The sequence below is a fragment of the Aethalodelphis obliquidens genome, unplaced genomic scaffold, assembly GCF_003676395.1.
Source record: "Aethalodelphis obliquidens isolate GAN/ISIS:26980383/991018 unplaced genomic scaffold, ASM367639v1 scaffold42, whole genome shotgun sequence".
Lineage (NCBI taxonomy): Eukaryota > Metazoa > Chordata > Mammalia > Artiodactyla > Delphinidae > Aethalodelphis > Aethalodelphis obliquidens.
In genome coordinates, this window is record NW_020837986.1 from 7298293 (window position 1) to 7315785 (window position 17493).

At 51.0% G+C, this 17493-nt stretch overlaps 1 protein-coding gene across 3 annotated transcripts in view; it reads right to left on the bottom strand.

Moving 5' to 3' along the window:
• Positions 1–12734: 12734 nt before the first annotated feature.
• The window catches only part of DHX35 (DEAH-box helicase 35), a 70125-nt gene continuing 65366 nt past the window's right edge, over positions 12735–17493 (bottom strand). For all 3 annotated transcript variants that reach the window (XM_027078307.1, XM_027078306.1, XM_027078308.1), the window contains one exon: positions 12735–13939. In XM_027078307.1, the coding sequence (XP_026934108.1) occupies positions 13895–13939 (45 nt within the window). In that variant the 3' untranslated portion in view covers positions 12735–13894. The remainder of the gene's footprint in view (positions 13940–17493) is intronic.

The window sequence follows — 17493 nt, forward strand, 5'->3', positions numbered from 1 at the left end:
GCAGGTACACATACACGTAGCAGGTGTATGGCCACATGTGTGCACACATAAGTGCTGTAATGTGCATACGTGTGCATGCATGCCACGTGGCCATGATACATGCTTGGCCCTTGCACATGCACGCACAAACATGCAGGATGCCTGTGTATGTATGTGTGCAGCAACATGTCTGTGCATGCATGTTGTGTGGACGTTATGCATGCTATAGTGTTGCGCATGTATGCGCAAACATGCCCAGGCACATTTGTACACGTATGTGCTGTAGTGTGTGCATGTCTGTGCACACACATGCCATGTGTAAACAGTGTGTGCCATAGCCAGCACGCGCACTCACACACACACAGGCTATGTGGGCCCCGGGGATCCATGGTCCAGGCCCACATCAAGCCAAGAGATGTGGGTCAAACAGCAGCCAAGCCAGGCCTCCCCCCAGCCAGTCCTCCCTCCCACTGGTCTCCAGAAACAAAGACAGTTTAGCAGGAACTCCCCAGCTAAGCGGTTTTTTTAAGACCTTCAGCCAGCAGCTGCCTGGCTGAGCTGAACGTCTCACTTTATTAGTGAGTTTGGCCTTGGGTGTCTGGCTGTTTGATCAATCCTGCCGGGGGTCAGTGATATTTCCTCCAGGCCCCCCGCCCCCGCCTCCGCATCCCTGCGCACCCGATGAACAGCGGTGCCCCTGGACCGCTGATCACCTATTGATTTTCCAGCTGGAGGCTGCATCCGCCGCCAGCTGCCATCTCCAGCCCTGTCACCGGGACCCCTTGGTGACTAACGGATCCCCCGGGCCCCTCCCCAACCCCCCCTCACTTCAGACCCAGCTCCCCTCCCTGCAGGCCCACCCTGCCCAGCTCGCTTTGTCTGTGTTCAGGCTCTGCCCTGTCTCTCAGGGCTGAGTACTAGGGCCACAGACACCAAAGTCAAGGTCTTTTCCCAGTGACTCCCCCTGACCAATCCAAGCAACCTGGCTTTGAATCCCAACTGTGTGACCTTGGGAAAGTCACTTCAAGCGCTCTGTGCCTCAGTTTCCTCATCTGTAAAGCTGGGGCATATTAGGACCTACCCATCATGTGTATAAGCCAGCAGTTTCTAAAGTATGTCCTGTGGACCTCTGGGGGTCCCCTCCCAGAATGTCCCTAATAGTTAAAACTATGTTCATAATAATACTAAGATGCTACTTATTTTTTTTTTGCTCTCAATTAAAGATTTTTTTTTTTACTCTCAGTGTAGTGTTCCAGCGACTACATGAAATGTGATATCACAAACCTTGAAGGCAGAAGCAGGTATGAAAACCCAGCTGTTTTCTATTAAGCCTGACATTATAGAGATTTGCAAAAATGTAAAACAATGCCATTGCTTCCTTCTCCCTAAAATGTTTGTGTTGGAAAATATAGTTATTTTTCATAAAATATTTATGTTAATATGTAATGTGTTTATTATGGTGATTTTAAATAAATAATGAACAAATATTATTACAACTTCTCAGTTTAACTCCTCGAACGGTAAACAGTGACAGATACAGCCCACATTAACAAAAGCTCTGAGATCCTCAATAATTTGTAAGAGTGTAAAGAGTTCTTGAGGCCAGAAAGTTTGAGAACTGCTGATACAAGATGCCAGCACAGCACCTGGTCACTGCAGTATTATTATGATTATGACTGAGTAATTATCATTGGGGGTAAATATCAAGGGGGTGATTCCCCCCCCCCCGAACTGGGGGTTCTCAGGGATATGGGATAGGGAGAGGGGTTTGCTGGAGACCCTGATTAGGGATTTAGTCTCTGTAGCCAAATGGCAAATGTGGGTCCCCTCTTCTGGCTCCGAGAGCTCTCCATCCTCACCTGGCACTCACTGTCAACTTGGGGTGCTCGGCCCTACTGCCACGGGAAGGGAACACCTGGCTGACCTGTGACCAGGCACCTGGTGCTGCCTGCACCACGTGCTGTAGCCGTGCTCAGAGGGTTGAAGTTGGTGCCAACAGGGCAGAGGAGGGTAATAATAATAGCTCCTCCTTGCTTAGCATCCAGGTGTGTCAGACACTGTCGTAAGCATTTTAGAAAATTTAAGTCATTTGATCCCTGCAACAATCTTATGCGGTTGTTTTAAAATGTGCCTGGGATTTTGTTGTAATCAGGTATGCTAGCTTGACAGACAAGGAGGCAACGTCTTAAAAGAAGAGTTTACTAATCCCAGTTTCCAAGAGGAGGGGCCATGTCCCACCATGCAGGGCCACATGGAAGCAGAGGAGGGAGGGGAAAGCATGGGCCAGAGCCTTTATTGTGGTTTGCACAGGAAGGAATGGGCGAGACAAGGTAAGCAGTTCAGGGTTGGCTGGCTTGAATAACTTAGTGGGGTCCAGGCTACAGGGGCTGTCACTAGCTGTCTGATGCCTGTACCTGGCCCTGGGGTGATGGAGGGCAGGGAGAATATCAGCTTGGTGTGTAAGATAAAGGAGATGATTGGGGTGTGGGCTCTGGATTGATGTACTTGCAGGTGAAAAGTGTGCTCCGGCTAGCTGTTTACTAGGAATTACCTAGACCTGGGAGAGGCTGTCCCTCCGTGGGCTGCAAGATGCCAAAGCATCATAAGACACACACACACAAAAGCATGAATAATACAGAGATGTACTATTATTATCTTCTTTTCAAAGCAAGGGGCTAAGTGTCCTGCCCAAGACCCACAGCTGGGAGGTGGTGACAGCAGGTCTTGAACACTTGAACTGTGGCTCAAAGGCCAGCACTGCTCACTGGCTGGTCTCCAACAGACCGGGACCTGGACTGGGCTGGAGCCAGGCCCCAAGAGCCCTTGGCTGTGGCCATGGCCTCAACCTCCTGGCCCTGGCACAGATGGGCACCGTTCTGTGGTCAAGCTGTAGATCTGAGCACCATGACCTTGGGCAATGCCCCCTGGTGGGTGCTATTCCTCCTGTACTTGGGCTACTACACAGGCACTTTGACCAGGCTGCAGGAAGGATGGCCACAATGAACAAAAATGCAGACAAGGGGTGCCCTGGGATGCTTTGCACATCCCACTGGCCCCTCAGATTTACTACTGCCCACCTGCTCCCCATACCACGTCCCCAGGTCTGCAAGGACCCTGACGGTGGGGCAGGGGGCTCTGAGGGTGGCCACCTCCCAGAGGCGGGCCTTACACCCTTCCTCTGCCTGCCCCAACTCGACTCTGAAGGATGCTGGCAGGCCCCGTCAATAATTAGAACTCCATAAAGGTTAGCTGGTACTATTTGATTTCTGTTGTTGTTTGTAGCATCATGAACTGTAAACTGGGGAGTCATGTCTTGACTACCGGGAGGTGGTCAAGATTCAAGGACCTGCGCAGGGTAAGTCCAGCTCTCAGCAGAGTGGGCAGAACAGGGGACTCAGTGGTGGGCGGTGCGGGGGAGGCTCCTTCCTTTCCGAGGCGCTCAGGCCGGGACCAGGGCAGCGGGAAGCGGGCCCGGTGGGCAGGTGGCCAGAGTGGGCCGGGCAAGGACAGGGGTCTGCCCCGCTCTGGGCACTCCCCCGCCTCAGGACCCACAACAGGACTGGGGAGTCCCGGCCGCGGAAACGCGGGGCGCCAGCGCCCCCTGCCGGCGACAGCGTGCAGCACCGGCCCGAGCGTCCCGCCGCCTCCGCCTGCGCTGGGAGCGCGCGAGGTACCCTAGGCTCAGCAACCGGGGCCAGGACTCGGGGCGGGCACCAGCCTCGCCCTGAGCAGGGACCGTGGCTCTGCAGGCTGGCCCACCGCCGAGAGCACGGGCAAGCCCCGGGGGGTGGGGACCCAGCGCGATATGCATCCGCCTTGGCCAAGGCCCCTGGCCCTTGAGCCTCAATTCTTCCTTGCAAGGAACAAAGGAGCGGGGGATTATCTTCCCCCAAGGCAGTGTCCTTGCAACCTTGTCCTTGACGGTGTCCCTGCCTTCCCTCCTGTCCAGTCCCGACCCTGCCGATCCCCTACCCCACGTGCGTGACACTTTCTGTAATTCCAAATCTCAGTATGTCATTCCTCCACTTAAGACTCTTCAGACGGAATGGTTGTCACATAAAACCTTGCTTTCCTGTTAGAATAAACACGGGTCAAACAGACCCAGTTTGGCAGAAAATGGAGCTGACCAGCTCAGGGCCACCAACCCCTTAGGAATCACGGGGGCTGGAGGCCCCCAGAGCTTCAGACTGCTTGGCCAGAAGGGGACCCATTCTCCCAAGGAAATAGCCTTACCAAGGTGGGTTCCATTTCCAGACCAGGCTTCAGAAGCCCATTTAGCCCGTCGTGGCCTGGACCTAATATGGAAGACTGTCTTGTTCTGGGGGCTGCATAAGCATCACCCCATAACTTGGTGGCACAAAACTACCACTTTATTATGCCCACAGGTTCTGTGGGTTGGGAATCCGGACAGGGCACAGTGGGGATGTCTTGTCTCTGCTATCTGGGGCCTCCTTCACAGTCCTTCACACTGCCCTGCCTCTCCATGTTTGCTCTGCCAGGGTGAGGGAAGCAAGGTACCAAAACACATCCCTTTCCGCTCCGCCCACCACAAGGCTGGGACCGCCAGGTCTGGGGAGTCACTGCCTCCACGTGGCCAGCAGAGGGCAGCACAGCCCCACTCTGCAGCGACAGACGCTGAGCAGATTGACAGGACCAACCGCGGGATGGAACTGAGCGCCACACTGAGGACCCTCCACATCTCTGGCTAAGGATGGGGTGCAGCCTGAATGTGCAATCATCTTCCAGCATGTGAGCTCCAGGGAGCAGAGACTTGGAGGTGTGCACTGCCGTATCTCCCAGGGCCCCATCTGAAGAAGACGATCAATACCTGTTAGAATGTAGGGGTGAGTGGAGTGAGCGTGCGTGCGGGTCTGGATGGGTCTGTCCCTGATGCCACCACTCACCTGAAGGGTCCAGCAGCCCCACACAGCTCTTGCTCACACTGGCTCCCCCCTGGGAAGACCCAGGGTCCCGAGCCCCAAGGTCAGGGAGGCTCCACTCCAGGCCTCCGTGGACGCCTCACACACCCACATCCCTCCCCTCTGCTCAGACTGGCCACCTCTGCCCATGTGGGCAGCCCTCATCACTGCATCCCCTCCTTTCCTGGGGTGTCTTTGCACCTCTCTTATTTAATGAAATGAGGCCTCCTTGACGAGGGTGTGGGAACCTGCAGATCATGGCAGACTGGGGAGGCTAGGATAGGTATGCAGGGAGGGGGCAGCTGAAAGCCTTCTGGGACAGAGTCTCCCTGAGAAGAGCAGAGGCCCCAGGTCGCTGAGCAGCTCCTGGCCCGGGACCTTTCTAGAGCCCCACGATGGCGCTCACCCCAGCAGCACCACACACTTGACTGACTGATGTTCTAAGTTATTATCCTCATTGGACAGATAAGGAAACTGGGATGAAGACGGAAACTGTATCTTACCAAGGGTCACAGAGTTGTCTGATTGTGAGACTGGGAGTCTTCTCCAGACACAAATGAGTATATTTTGAATTATTCCATTTGTATGAAATTCTAGAAAAGGCAAAGCTAATTGATAGTGGCAGAAAGCAGACTAGCGATGCTTGAGGCCAGGGGGGTGGGGGTGGGGAATTACCTAGAAAAGATCAGGGGGGAAGTCTTTGGAAAGAAGTGTTTATACTTGCTTTGGGTGGTCATCTGGGGTTTGTATATTTGTCAAAACTCATTGAACGATCCAAATAAAATGAGTGCCTTTATTATATGTAAATTATACTTCAGTAAAAGTTCTTTGCTTTTTGTTTTTTGGGTTTTTGAAAATTTTTTAACTTATTTTTTTATTGAAGTATAGTTGATTTACAATGTGTTAATTTCTGCCGTACAGCAAAGTGACTCAGTTATACAAATACATATTCTTTTTAATATGCTTTTCCATTATGGTTTATCCCAGGATATTGAATATATAGTTCCCCGTGCTATACAGTAGGACCTTGTTGTTTATCCCTTCTATATGTAATAGTTGTTTATTCTATATGTAATAGTTTGCATCTACGAACTCCCAATCCATCCCTCCCCCACCCCTCCTCCCCCTTGGCAACCACAAGTCCATTCTCTGTGTCTGTGAGTCTGTTTCTGTTTCATAGGTAGGTTCATTGTGCCATATTTTAGATTCCACACATAAGTGACATCACACGGTATTTGACTTTCTCTGTCTGACTTACGTCACCTAGAATGTAATCCTTAGTTGCACCCACGTCACTGCACATGGTGTTGTTTCGTTCTTTTCTGTGGCCGAGTTGTTTTCTGTTTTTAATCCAGGTCTTCTGACTCAGCTTTCGGTCCACTTGCCCCCCACCACTCAGGAGACATCCAGTCGTGCTATCACAGATGTGTCGTCGTGGCCTGCAAGAGTTATTCATGGGTGTCAGAATGCCATCTGGGCACAAACCAGGGGAGCAGTCAGCAGAGAGTCAGGATGAAAGCAGGACGCTCTCATCCTCATTCTGGCTGGAACAGACTAATCAACTGGCGAAGATCAAATGTCGAAATTTTACACCATCTGTGTCCCCTCAGAACTGGGATAGGCGTTGTCATAGTTCGGGATGGCTGACCCTGGTTTGCAAAGCTGGGAACAGGAAACCTGCCCTGTTTCCTTGGCAGATGGGTTTCCATGACCCGACCCTCCCCCCTCGCCCCCAATTCCCCCCCCTGTGCCTCCACCCACCTTCCCCCTCCTCCCACCCCTGCCCTGTCGCCACCGGGACAGGTAACTGTTCCAGAATCTCAGTAATTGGGATGAGTAACGGTTCTTCCTTCTGAGTCTGCAGCCCAAGTCAGGAACACCCAGGATGATTGATAACATCCTTTCTCCAAGCAATGAAAAGTTTAGAGTAAGACTTACATTTAACAAGTTCCCTGGTGGCCTCTTCGAATTTGCATGTTGCCTCGTTAACCTGGCCCAGATTTCTCCCCCTACAAGGCAATTCTTAGAAAACCAAGCATTAAACTGCTCATTAAACTGGTTCTAAATGTCCAGCAAGCCAATAAAAAGGAGAGAGGGAGCCCCACCTCCGGGCAGCAAACACAGCTGAAGCTCACAAGCTCCTCAGATGATCAAAGATCATCAAAGGGTTTTCAAAGCCTTGGCATATCCTGTTACTTTGGCCTCCAGGCTAACTCGGGCAAGAAGGCTCCAGGAGCACAGTGCCAAGAGCTGAAATGGAGGATAACACTCCCCGCGGGCTGAGGGCATCAATTCCATCTTAAGGATGCTGATCTAAAGGAAGGACTCACAAGGATATAATCTGTCCTGGAAATATGGCTAAGCTTTGCCCAGATACATCCCATGAGCTACCATCCACTCTGGCGTCTGTCTATTCATAAATTTGGGGAGGGTTTTTCCAGTGAATTCATTTGCCTCTCCTGAGAGGGACCACAGGGGCTGCATGCCTCTCCTTCCTTGGTGGTCATCCAAGGCCCACTGCTGTGGCAGGTTTTCAGATGGCCAGTGAAAACGAACTCCACAGTGGGGGTATGTAGAGTTTTCGTTAAAAGAGTGTCACAACGAGAACAACAGCTGAGCAGGAAATCGCTGTGATGGAGAATGCAAGCATTAAGGCAGGTCCTGGTGGTCCCTGGAGCATCACATCCAGGATAGAAGAGGTTCCAGCACAGATCTGAGCTGGAAGGCCAGCAGCAGGCCCACTGAGGTCAACACTGGTAAGGGTGGCCAACCCTGCATACCCGCCATCTGCCTGGGCCCTTGAATAAGAAAGGATACATGTCAGGACTTCCCTGGTGGTGCAGTGGTTAAGAATCCACCTGCCAATGCAGGGGACATGGGTTCGAGCCCTGGTCTGGGAAGATCCCACATGCCGCAGAGAAACTAAGCCCGTGTGCCACAACAACTGAGCCTGCACTCTAGAGCCCACGAGCCACAACTACTGAGCCTGCATGCCGCTACTGAAGCCCACGCGCCTAGAGCCCATGCTCCGCAACGAGAAGCCACTGCAATGAGAAGTCCGTGCACCGCAACAAAGAGCAGCCCCCCTCACCACAACTAGAGAAAGCCTGCATGGAGCAACGAAGACCCAACATAGCCATAAATAAATGAAAGAAAAGGAAAGAAAGAAAGGAAAGAAAGAGAAAGAAAGAAAGAGAAAGGAAGGAAGGGATGGAGGGAGGAAGGGAGGGAGGGAGGGAGGGAGGGAGGGAGGAAGGAAGGAAGGAAGGAAGGAAGGAAGGAAGGAAGGAAGGAAGGAAGGAAGGGATGGATACATGGCCTAAAACCCAGGTCTCTTGCAGATGAACACATGAGGTGACTTCTTCCATCCTATCTTGCTTCATTTTGCTTTTCATTTTCTTTTGTCCCCATTCCTCACTCCCATCCTCCCCTCACCCCCCCAAAGGCAACCCTTCTAATGTGCCTCTTTTTGTTTGTACAGGTTTTTGCAAACGCTGTATTGTTTGTGTGCATGTATTTTCAGCATCTGTACGTGGTACTACAGCATCTGTTTCTTACTTTTCTCACTCAGCTGCTTTGAAGGTCTGTGCTATATGCTGTCTGTGGCTTGAAACTGCCCCGTATACTCCAAGACTCCATGCTGTCATCCACCGAGTTTTCCCACACATTCTCCTGGCGATGGGCATTCCTCCACCCCACCCCACCCCTGCCATCTCCACCGCTACCACCCTCCCACCACAACTGCCCTGGGCGAGCCTGCTTACACACGTCTCCTCGTGGACCCAGGCGAGGATTCTGTTGGGAACATTTACCCAGACATGGGATTTCTGGATTGGGCGACAGGCACACACTTCATCTGATGAGTTGTGCCAGATGGTTCTCCATCGGTCCTCACATCCCTGCCAACACCTGGCATCACCCACCTTTGCAAGTTTTGCTAAACTGATGGGAGCAAAGTGATACTGGATTGTTGCTTTAGTTTTGTGTTTCTCTGACGATTAATTTGAACAGCTTTTCATAGGCTTGGTAGACTTTGGGGTCTGCTTCTATAAATTGTTCATTCCCTTTTGCCCATTTTTTCCTGTTGGGCTGTCTTTTTCTTATTGTATATTCCTTGTACATTCTTGACAGTGAATCTTTTGCTGGTTTCAACCATTGCAAATATCCTCTCTCCCACTCTCACACCTACTGTTAGGCCTTTTGCCAACCACAGACATAAATTAAGCAAACTAAGATATAAAGGAAGAAAGGAACTGAAGTAAAATGAAATGGGAAGTAAATTATTAAGGTGAGTTTAAAACTGATAAGTTAAAATGAAAAAAATGAAAATAGTTGAAGATAATATTTATAGAACAAAAACAAAAAAGTGAATGAGATTTTTTTAACCTAGAAGTACAAAATAAAACTGAGAAACAAATAAGTAGAGTGTAAAGAAGACCAAGAAGTTAAAATAAATGTGAAGGTAAAAATGCTTTTTAAAACAGTGTAAACATGAAGCAAATCACATACATCTATATTCTTTTTTAAACTTCATGGCAAAAAGGGAAATAATGAGGAAGCCAGAGAAATAAAGGTTAAAGGGACAAAGCATACACACACATGAAAACAAAAAACAAAGAGCTAAGAGTAAACAGTGTCAGGGCAGGTACTAAGAAAACCCGACTGTACTTCAGAACTGAAAACAAAGCGAGTGGAAATGGAGAGAAAAAGGCTCAGAGGAACCAACTGAAGGCAGACTGGTAATTCCTTACCAGCCAAGTCCTGCCCCTGGGGGCCCAGGGGGCCAGGTGCAGTGGGCCAGAAGCAGGGTCCTGGGCTGCCTTTGGATCATGTAATGGTTCTCCCCATCAGTCTGGGGCCAGGGAAAATCCTGGCCAGGACCTTTGTATTCAAAGCCACGGCCTAGACCGTGGTCCCTGGACAAGCCGTGGGCAGCAGCCCATGCTGGGCCTTTGCCTGGCCATGGAGATTCCGGGGCATCCTCCCCAGCGAGCCCCTCACCACCACACCAACTGCTTCGTGACTCTCCCAGCCTCTCTGGCTCACTCCCTGCCTTCAGCTGAGCCCACAGGCGAGGCTGAGGCCACACATGCCATAGGGCCAGGGAAAATGATGCCCTGGAATCTCTTTGGCAGGCAAGAAGACAGCCTGTTTGAACAAGTTCAATACCCCAAGAACGCAGAAGGTGACATCCCTGTGATTCACCAGAGGGGCCAGGACATCCCCCTGGCTCGCCAGACAGAGCAGTGGCCGTGAGGATCCAGGGACAAGCCCTCTCCAGGACACTCCACCCAGACTAGCTACTCGCCCCGAAGTGGCCGGCTTGAGTATGAAATGATTTGATTGGCTATTTCCAGTTCCAATGACAGGAAAAAAACAGATTAAACAGATAGGAAATCCAGAGTTCCATCAGCCGGTTTCAGCACAAGTTGGAAGGCTGAGGAAACGTCCAGGTGATTCACTGGAGCGTGGGAAGTATCTGATCTTATGTAAAGGTGAAGTAAGGGATCTGCGGGCTGGTGCTGCTGCCTTGAATCCTTCCAATTATGTAAAGACAGGCAGTCCTCCTACTGTTCCAGAAGTTCACTTGCGATTCAGTTGCTTGGCAAGGCAGCCCATTTCCCCAGAGCTGTGATGCTTGGTGCTGATGCTGCCAGCTGGCCCACACAGTCCACTTAGCCCACAATCCAGTGGTTCCTGGACTTGGGGATTTCATCAACCAGTTTTTATTTTGAATTGGTTTTTAATTGGGAGACTGATGTAAGACTGTTGATGTTTTATTTTTCCAAGGAAAACATCTTTTTGAACTATCATCTAATATCACCATCATTTTCTAAAAGAAAGAACATTTTCTAAAAGAAAGAACATTTTGGCACACACACACACACAAACTAAAGGATGGGACGATCTTTTATATAGAAAAACTTTAAGCTTTACGAAATGCTTATTATTACATTTGTCACTTGGAGAGGGCAGTCGGGAAAACTCATCGTGGGCCGACATTGGTGCCCACCATCACAACCTGCCTGGAGTTGAATTCCAACCCCACTGATCAGAGCTTTAGGGGAACAGGTCAGTGGTCTTGGGGTGGATGCTGGTATAGGTTAGGGTACCACCTGTATAAAAACTGTCACTCAGGTCTGATGCTCCTCCTGACTGCCCAGCTGGTGGCTCACCTCCCTCCCTGGGTTGATGTCCTCATGACATCTGTCTCCTTTATCAGTGGCTCCCAATCCACCACATGACTAGAATCATCTGGACCGAGCTTTTCCAGCTGCATACTCCCAGGTCCCATAGTCAGAGATCTGGTTCAATAGCTCCAGGATGGCGTCTCTCGGTCATCCGAATTTAAGCACCTCAGACCTGTGCCGCACCACTCAACCCCACGAAATGAGTGACCAGAAGCCGTCAGCACTGCGTCCTGAAAAACAGAGCTGGGAACAGGGACAGAAGGCAAGGGAACCCAGACTGAATGGAAGCACGTGGGCCACCAAGGGAAAACAGCACTGGTCGCAGGCTGTGCTGATGCCAGCGCGTGGAGCTGGGGGTCGGGGGGACTCTCCACGTTCATGGCCAAAGTGAAAGGCTCAACGGGGAGGTGACAGACAGGGCAGCAGGACGTGAGCACGATCTGTACGTTCACAAGGAAAGGGTCTTGTGGGGAAGCTTCTTTTGGATGCTGCCTGGCTTCTAACTACCGCCGTGGCCTCTGCAATCTCTCAACGCTGTCATCCTCGACCCCTGCCTCCGTGCTGGTCCCCTCACCCAGTCACTCGTCATCAAACATCTCCACCCCCATCCCTGTGCCATGCACGCAGCCCAGGTGCTCAGCCAGCATCTGACGACTGTACTGAGCTGGGCAGGAGCACGGGCTGGACCAGGGCTTCCTGTGGCGGCTCCATCCAGCCCTCAGGGAGACCGGCTGCAAGAGAGAACCAGCGGAGTGTGAACAAGCACAGAGCGCGCCCATCCGCGCCTCCAGGATGCCACTCCCCTCCACGCCTCACCCGAGCAGCTGGCTTCAGGAGGACACTGCAGTACTGTGGAAATGTCACTAACAATATCTGAAAACCCATGTGGGGCTCGAGGGGACTCATTCTTGTCGAGTGACTTGGGGACAAAGTCTTGTGAGCTTGCTAGGCCATCGGGCCCTGCTGGCCTCTCTCAGCCAGGCGGGGTCATGGCTCTCTGATGAGGTCACGTGGTCCTGCAGATACGCGTAAAGAAGGCCCCAGGCCAAGGCCATGATTTCGTGGTTGCAAGCCTCTGACGGTGATGGTTCCTCTCCACACACAAGGCTGCGACGTGAAACAGGGTACAAAGCTCAGAGGCGTGCCCTGGTGTGGGTACAGGGGCACAGATGCGCTTGGGCTCAGGGATGCACAGGCAGAGGCGGCCAGTGACGCCGTGCTGGCTCTGGGCTGCATCCAGGACTGTCGTATTTGATCTCCTGTTTTGATCTGTGGTCTCACCCACCGGAGGATGTGGATTCTGCACCTTTTCCTCCTTCCACCCCAACAGGAGCTCTTTAGGATCAGCCCTGGTCCTAAATTCAGACTTTTATAAAAGTATTTCTGACCTTTCTCCACAAGGATCCCAATCGGAAACTGGGAGGAATTAGCACTTCCTTGGGACTTCATCTAAACAACATCCCATGTTTGCTCTAACAAGCTCTGGAGGGCATTTGGTCACATGATCTTGCTTTATGGGGCTTCCTGTGGCCATGTGACCCCCCAAAGCTGCTGTGTGCCAAGCATCTGGTTTCTTAGCTGATATCAAGCCCTCACGGGGAAGAATTAATTGGACCATCTTAAAACACAGACCACGAGAACCATGCATGGGAGGGAATACATTTACTTTAAGTATAAAGGTTTACTATTATTAACAAGTTATCACTATTATTTACATGTTTATAAAACAGAAATAAAAATGACGTCCACATTTGGTGCCAAAAGTGGCTCATCCAAACTAACATCAGTACAAAAATAAACTTTCGAGCTACGTGTTTTTAAAAGAAATGTCATTGAAACAGGAAGGGGAAAACAATCTGTATCGGTCATGGGTTGAAATGCAAACATCATCACAGCAAAGCAGCCCGGGGGACAATGACACCAGTGCCTGCTGGAAGAGCCCTTGCCCCCGTCTGGCATTCTCGCAAGAACCCAAGGAAACAAAAGGCAAACGTACAAGTTATGTTCCTGAGCTACAGAAGCTTAGAGCCTCTAAACTGTGGTGAATTTCGGCTACAGAGGATCCGGGATGGGGTTTGAGCTGATGAGCCTTCGCTGATGGCACAGGACATGGCACCGTGCATGGAGGGGAAGCTTAAGCCCGCTTGTGAAGCAGAGAAAGCCTGTGTTCACAAAGCACAGCGCGCACGGGTCCTCTGTCCATCGCCGAGCCTCGCAGGTCTCCTGACCGCTGACAAACAGTGACGCGGGCAGAGGGAGAACCCCTGTGCCTACCAGACACGCCCCTGGGTGACTCTGACAGAAATCCACCATGTTTCCAGGGTCTCAGGCCTTCACAGATACACGCTTGTTCACACCGGGCCGCGGACCTCAGTGGTCATCGGAGCCGGGACCCCAGCAGGGAAAGCAAAGCCAGCCCAGCAAACCCTCTGCCCACCTCCACGTGGTGCTTCAGCCTGCGGCAGCCTGTCTTCCTCATTCCCCACAAAGCTGGGCCAGGACTGCATGCCTGGTGGCAGTGGCACGCTGGGCCAGGGAGGGTGCTGGGTGAGCAAAAAGCGCAGGCCTTCCAGCCCCCGAGAGGCAGGATGCCCTCCCAGGCACAAACTCCTCTAGGATCCCAGCGAGGAATGCAGATGCTGAGGGGTGGGAAGGGGCTGTGAACGGGCTGCAGCCCACTTAAGAGCCGATGAAGGGTCCACAGGAGCCGACACCAGCTCCCCAACCCTGGGGCGGTGTGGGGGGGGGGCAGCAGAGTGGAGGAGGGGGCACCAAGCAGCCCCTGCAGCGGCAGCCCAGCTCTGCTCACTGGTCCTGGACCTTGGCCCTCTTGGCTTTTAGGGACAGGTGCTACAAGAGAAGAGAAAACGTCATCGCTGGGGCCAGTCAGACAAAGAAAGCAGACTTCAACATGGTTCCCACGGAAGTGACCAGATCAAAGCTTCCATCTGGCCCACACCTTCTCAGTAAATGGCCTGCCCCTCAGGCAATAGAGGAAAAAAGCCCAAGTGACCAACAAAGGAAACGGGCCTTCAGTAACCACACAGCCTGAGGTCAGGCCACCCTGGCTCAACCTGGGCCCCCGGGGCTCTGCGGGCACCTGTCAGTGAGACGCGTCTCTCCCTCCACCCCAGGCCCCCCCGGCCAGCACTGCAGCCCAATATCCGTGCTGCTCTGGGACCTGGGCTCGGGCCACAGATCACCTCGCGTTTCCTAGAATTTCTTGAGAACGGTCACGGGAAGGTCTTCTCCCCTTAGCAACAAAGAGGTCAGCCAACTAAAGTCAGGTACCTGAGCTCGAGGCCCTACTCTCATCGAGCCCTGCACAAGAGTGGGGAAGACACACAGGAAAAGGACACTTCCTGGTGACACGTTTTTCTTTTAGAAATGTCACTCTCTACCAGTATAAATAACCCAGGAAGCATAACATTATAATCATGGGCATCAGATAATAGGACTGGGGGAGACAAGCATTCTTTACACTCTAAAGTAAAGCCAAAAGTGCTAGAAATCCTAAAATATGCATTTGAGGCAGGGAGTATAAACGGAAGATTTCAATAAAGGTCCTCTGTTCACCAACTGAGGTATCCCTGATAACCCCTTAATAATCATAAACCAACAACCAGGAGATATCCCAGATGTGCTGCCCTAACGTGCAGCAGGATCGTCACACGAGGAATCCCCAACCCGCCGACTGCCAGCAGAGCAGGCCCGCCAACCCCAGCACACTCGCACTCCGTGCCCAAACCCCATTTCTCAGTGCACCTACAATGGCCTCAAGACAGCCATCCCCCTCGCTGACAGAGAACTGCAGGCCCTGAAAGAATGCAGGTGCACAAGAAGATGAAGCACCCCACCAAGCACGACAGGATGGGTGGCCAAGTGAACAGGACACAGGGGTAAACGAGCTGCAAGAAGCCACACTTTCTAACCACTGATGCCCAAGAAAGGACCAGTATGGATTCTTGCAAAGGCCCTGGTGAAGAGGGATTTCCCTAGATTCCAAAGGTATCTCAGAATCAGGAGAAAAAATTTAAGGACTTGAAAGGCAAATCTCTGAAAAGGTCGCCCTGTCCTTCCCCTCTCCAGCTGCGGATCTTCCTGAATTTCTCCAAATTCCCTCCTCTGTGCACTTCACCTGACGTGACCCCTCCCACTAATGGTAGACACCCACAGCCTTAGCTTGGGAATGGGGGGTGAGGTCATCATGCCTGTGGGACCATTTCTGGTGCTCATTTCTGAGGAGAATGTTGAGTATAAACAAAGCTGACTCTGGACCATTTCAGGCCTCTTTACAGGGTGAGGGCAACACTCTGAAAAACAGTGGTAATGGAAAGTCACCGAAGATGCCAGGAACAGAGCCGGGGAGGATCTGTGGGCTGTGCATGGTTGCGAGGTGCTACACTATGCTCAACAAAGGACCATCCACCATACATGGGCGGCCACTGGCGAGCAGCAGGGCTCTGGGAGAAATCAATCCATTTTGGACAAGTTAGTAACAGAAGTGCCTTTGGACTGTTTAGTTAGGGAGGGACCAAGTTTCTTGGGGTGTGGGAAGGGTTAGGGCCCTCGCCTGTAAAATGAGGTTGTCGACCTAGGTGATTTCTGAGGTCCCGGCCTCTCTAAAAATACTCTGATCACAGGCAGTCATCAGAGTGGAGCAGAGGAGCTGAAAAACAGGCATTTGGAGAAAAAAGACAAGGTTGGCATTGTCATTTTCTCCAAAATTCTGAGGCAATCTGCTCTTTAACTTTGTGTTCGAGCGAGAGAAACTGTGATTTTGACTTCGCTTCTAGGTTAATTCTGTTCTCCAAGAGTCTAACTGAGGCCACTTCAGAATCACCCTTCTCTAAGGGCCTGATTCCTGCTACTCTAACAAGCACCCTCACGGTGCACCCTTCTCCTTAGTCTCTCGTCTGCATTTCCAATGGCTGCTCTTGGACTTCTGAAGTCTGCTGCTTTCCACCTGAGTGGTTTGCAGGAAAAAGATTTTCTTTCACTTCAGGTTTCTTCTTATCAGCCCAGTACAGCAGAGACAACACACCGTGTTATTCTCAGTCCCTGCAGTTGATCTCATTTCTAGCTGAAATATCTGGATGAGGAGACGTGAAGAACGATGCAGGTTTTGGAAGGTTTTCTTGTCATATTGTTTAAGATTTAAATATCGTAAGATTTTAAAAGGACAATTTCCCTTAACATTGCTGGAGGGAGAGGGATGTGAAGATCCTTCCATTTATAGGATCACAACTCGAATGTTTTGAAGAGCTGAGCAAGTGAAATAAGCAAGTGAGGCAGGACCTGGAGAGAGTCACTCACCCACTGCAGGCAGCCAGCCACTCCTCAGCCCCTGCTGACTGCTGCCAGGCGGTAACTCAGGCTCAGAAACTCAGCAAATTTAACATTTCCTTCAAGAGAATCTTGAAATCCATATTTAATGTGAAATCTGCCAATTTTAAAATATACCAATCAAGCCAAATTTTGGTTTGAAAACACTGTAGTCTGGTTACAGCCTTGATGAAGTAACAGGTTTTGGTTTCCCTTCTGTGGTAAACAATGGTGAAACTGGACAAAATATCTGAAGCAATCATTTTCAGGCACTGGGTAACAGCACAGGGCTGTAATCCTTGAGAGAAAGGAAACACTCGAGGTGAGCTTTATAGTCATCCCAGGTCGCATGGCCCTCCAAACCTTGTCATAGGGAAGTGAACCCTACATAGAGAACAGTGTAGCTGGGCAGAGGGAACACAGATCAGAGTTCAGAGCTGCTGAGCTAGCTGGAATCTGCAGGACAGGGCATCAGAAAGGCGGAGTTCCAGAACCCTACATAGAGCTACCACCCTTAAGTCTTTGGCTGAAAGCTAAGCTGCACATGTGAAGGCCAAGGTTCCATAGGCTGGCAGAGACTAGTTACTGGGGCGTTGTGACCTCATATGGAGATCTGGAGGTCTGTACAGTGCTGGAGACACTGGAGCTCTGACCAGCCAGAGTGCAAAGGCCTCAATGAACATCCTAGGCATTCAGTTGAGGCATCAAAAAGCCCATGTCTTAGGAATAGGGCTACTCTAGACCTGCCTGAAAAAGACTAAAATCAGGCCTTGGTGGAATTAAACTGATCTGCCAGTACTGTCTACTAGGAAAAAACTCAATACTCTATAAAAACAACAAAACCAACTTTTCACAACAAAGCACCTATAACGTCCAGCCTACAACAACAAATTACTAGACAAGAGAAGCAGGAAAATGTGACCCATAACGAGGTAGAAAAACAGTCTAAAAGCAAAATAGATCAGAGATGACAAAGATGCTGAATTAATGCGCATGTCTGCCGTGGAAGAAGAGCATATACTATATACACAGCGATGCCGGCACTCAGCATCTCCCACCATGTGTTTAAACCGCCTTGG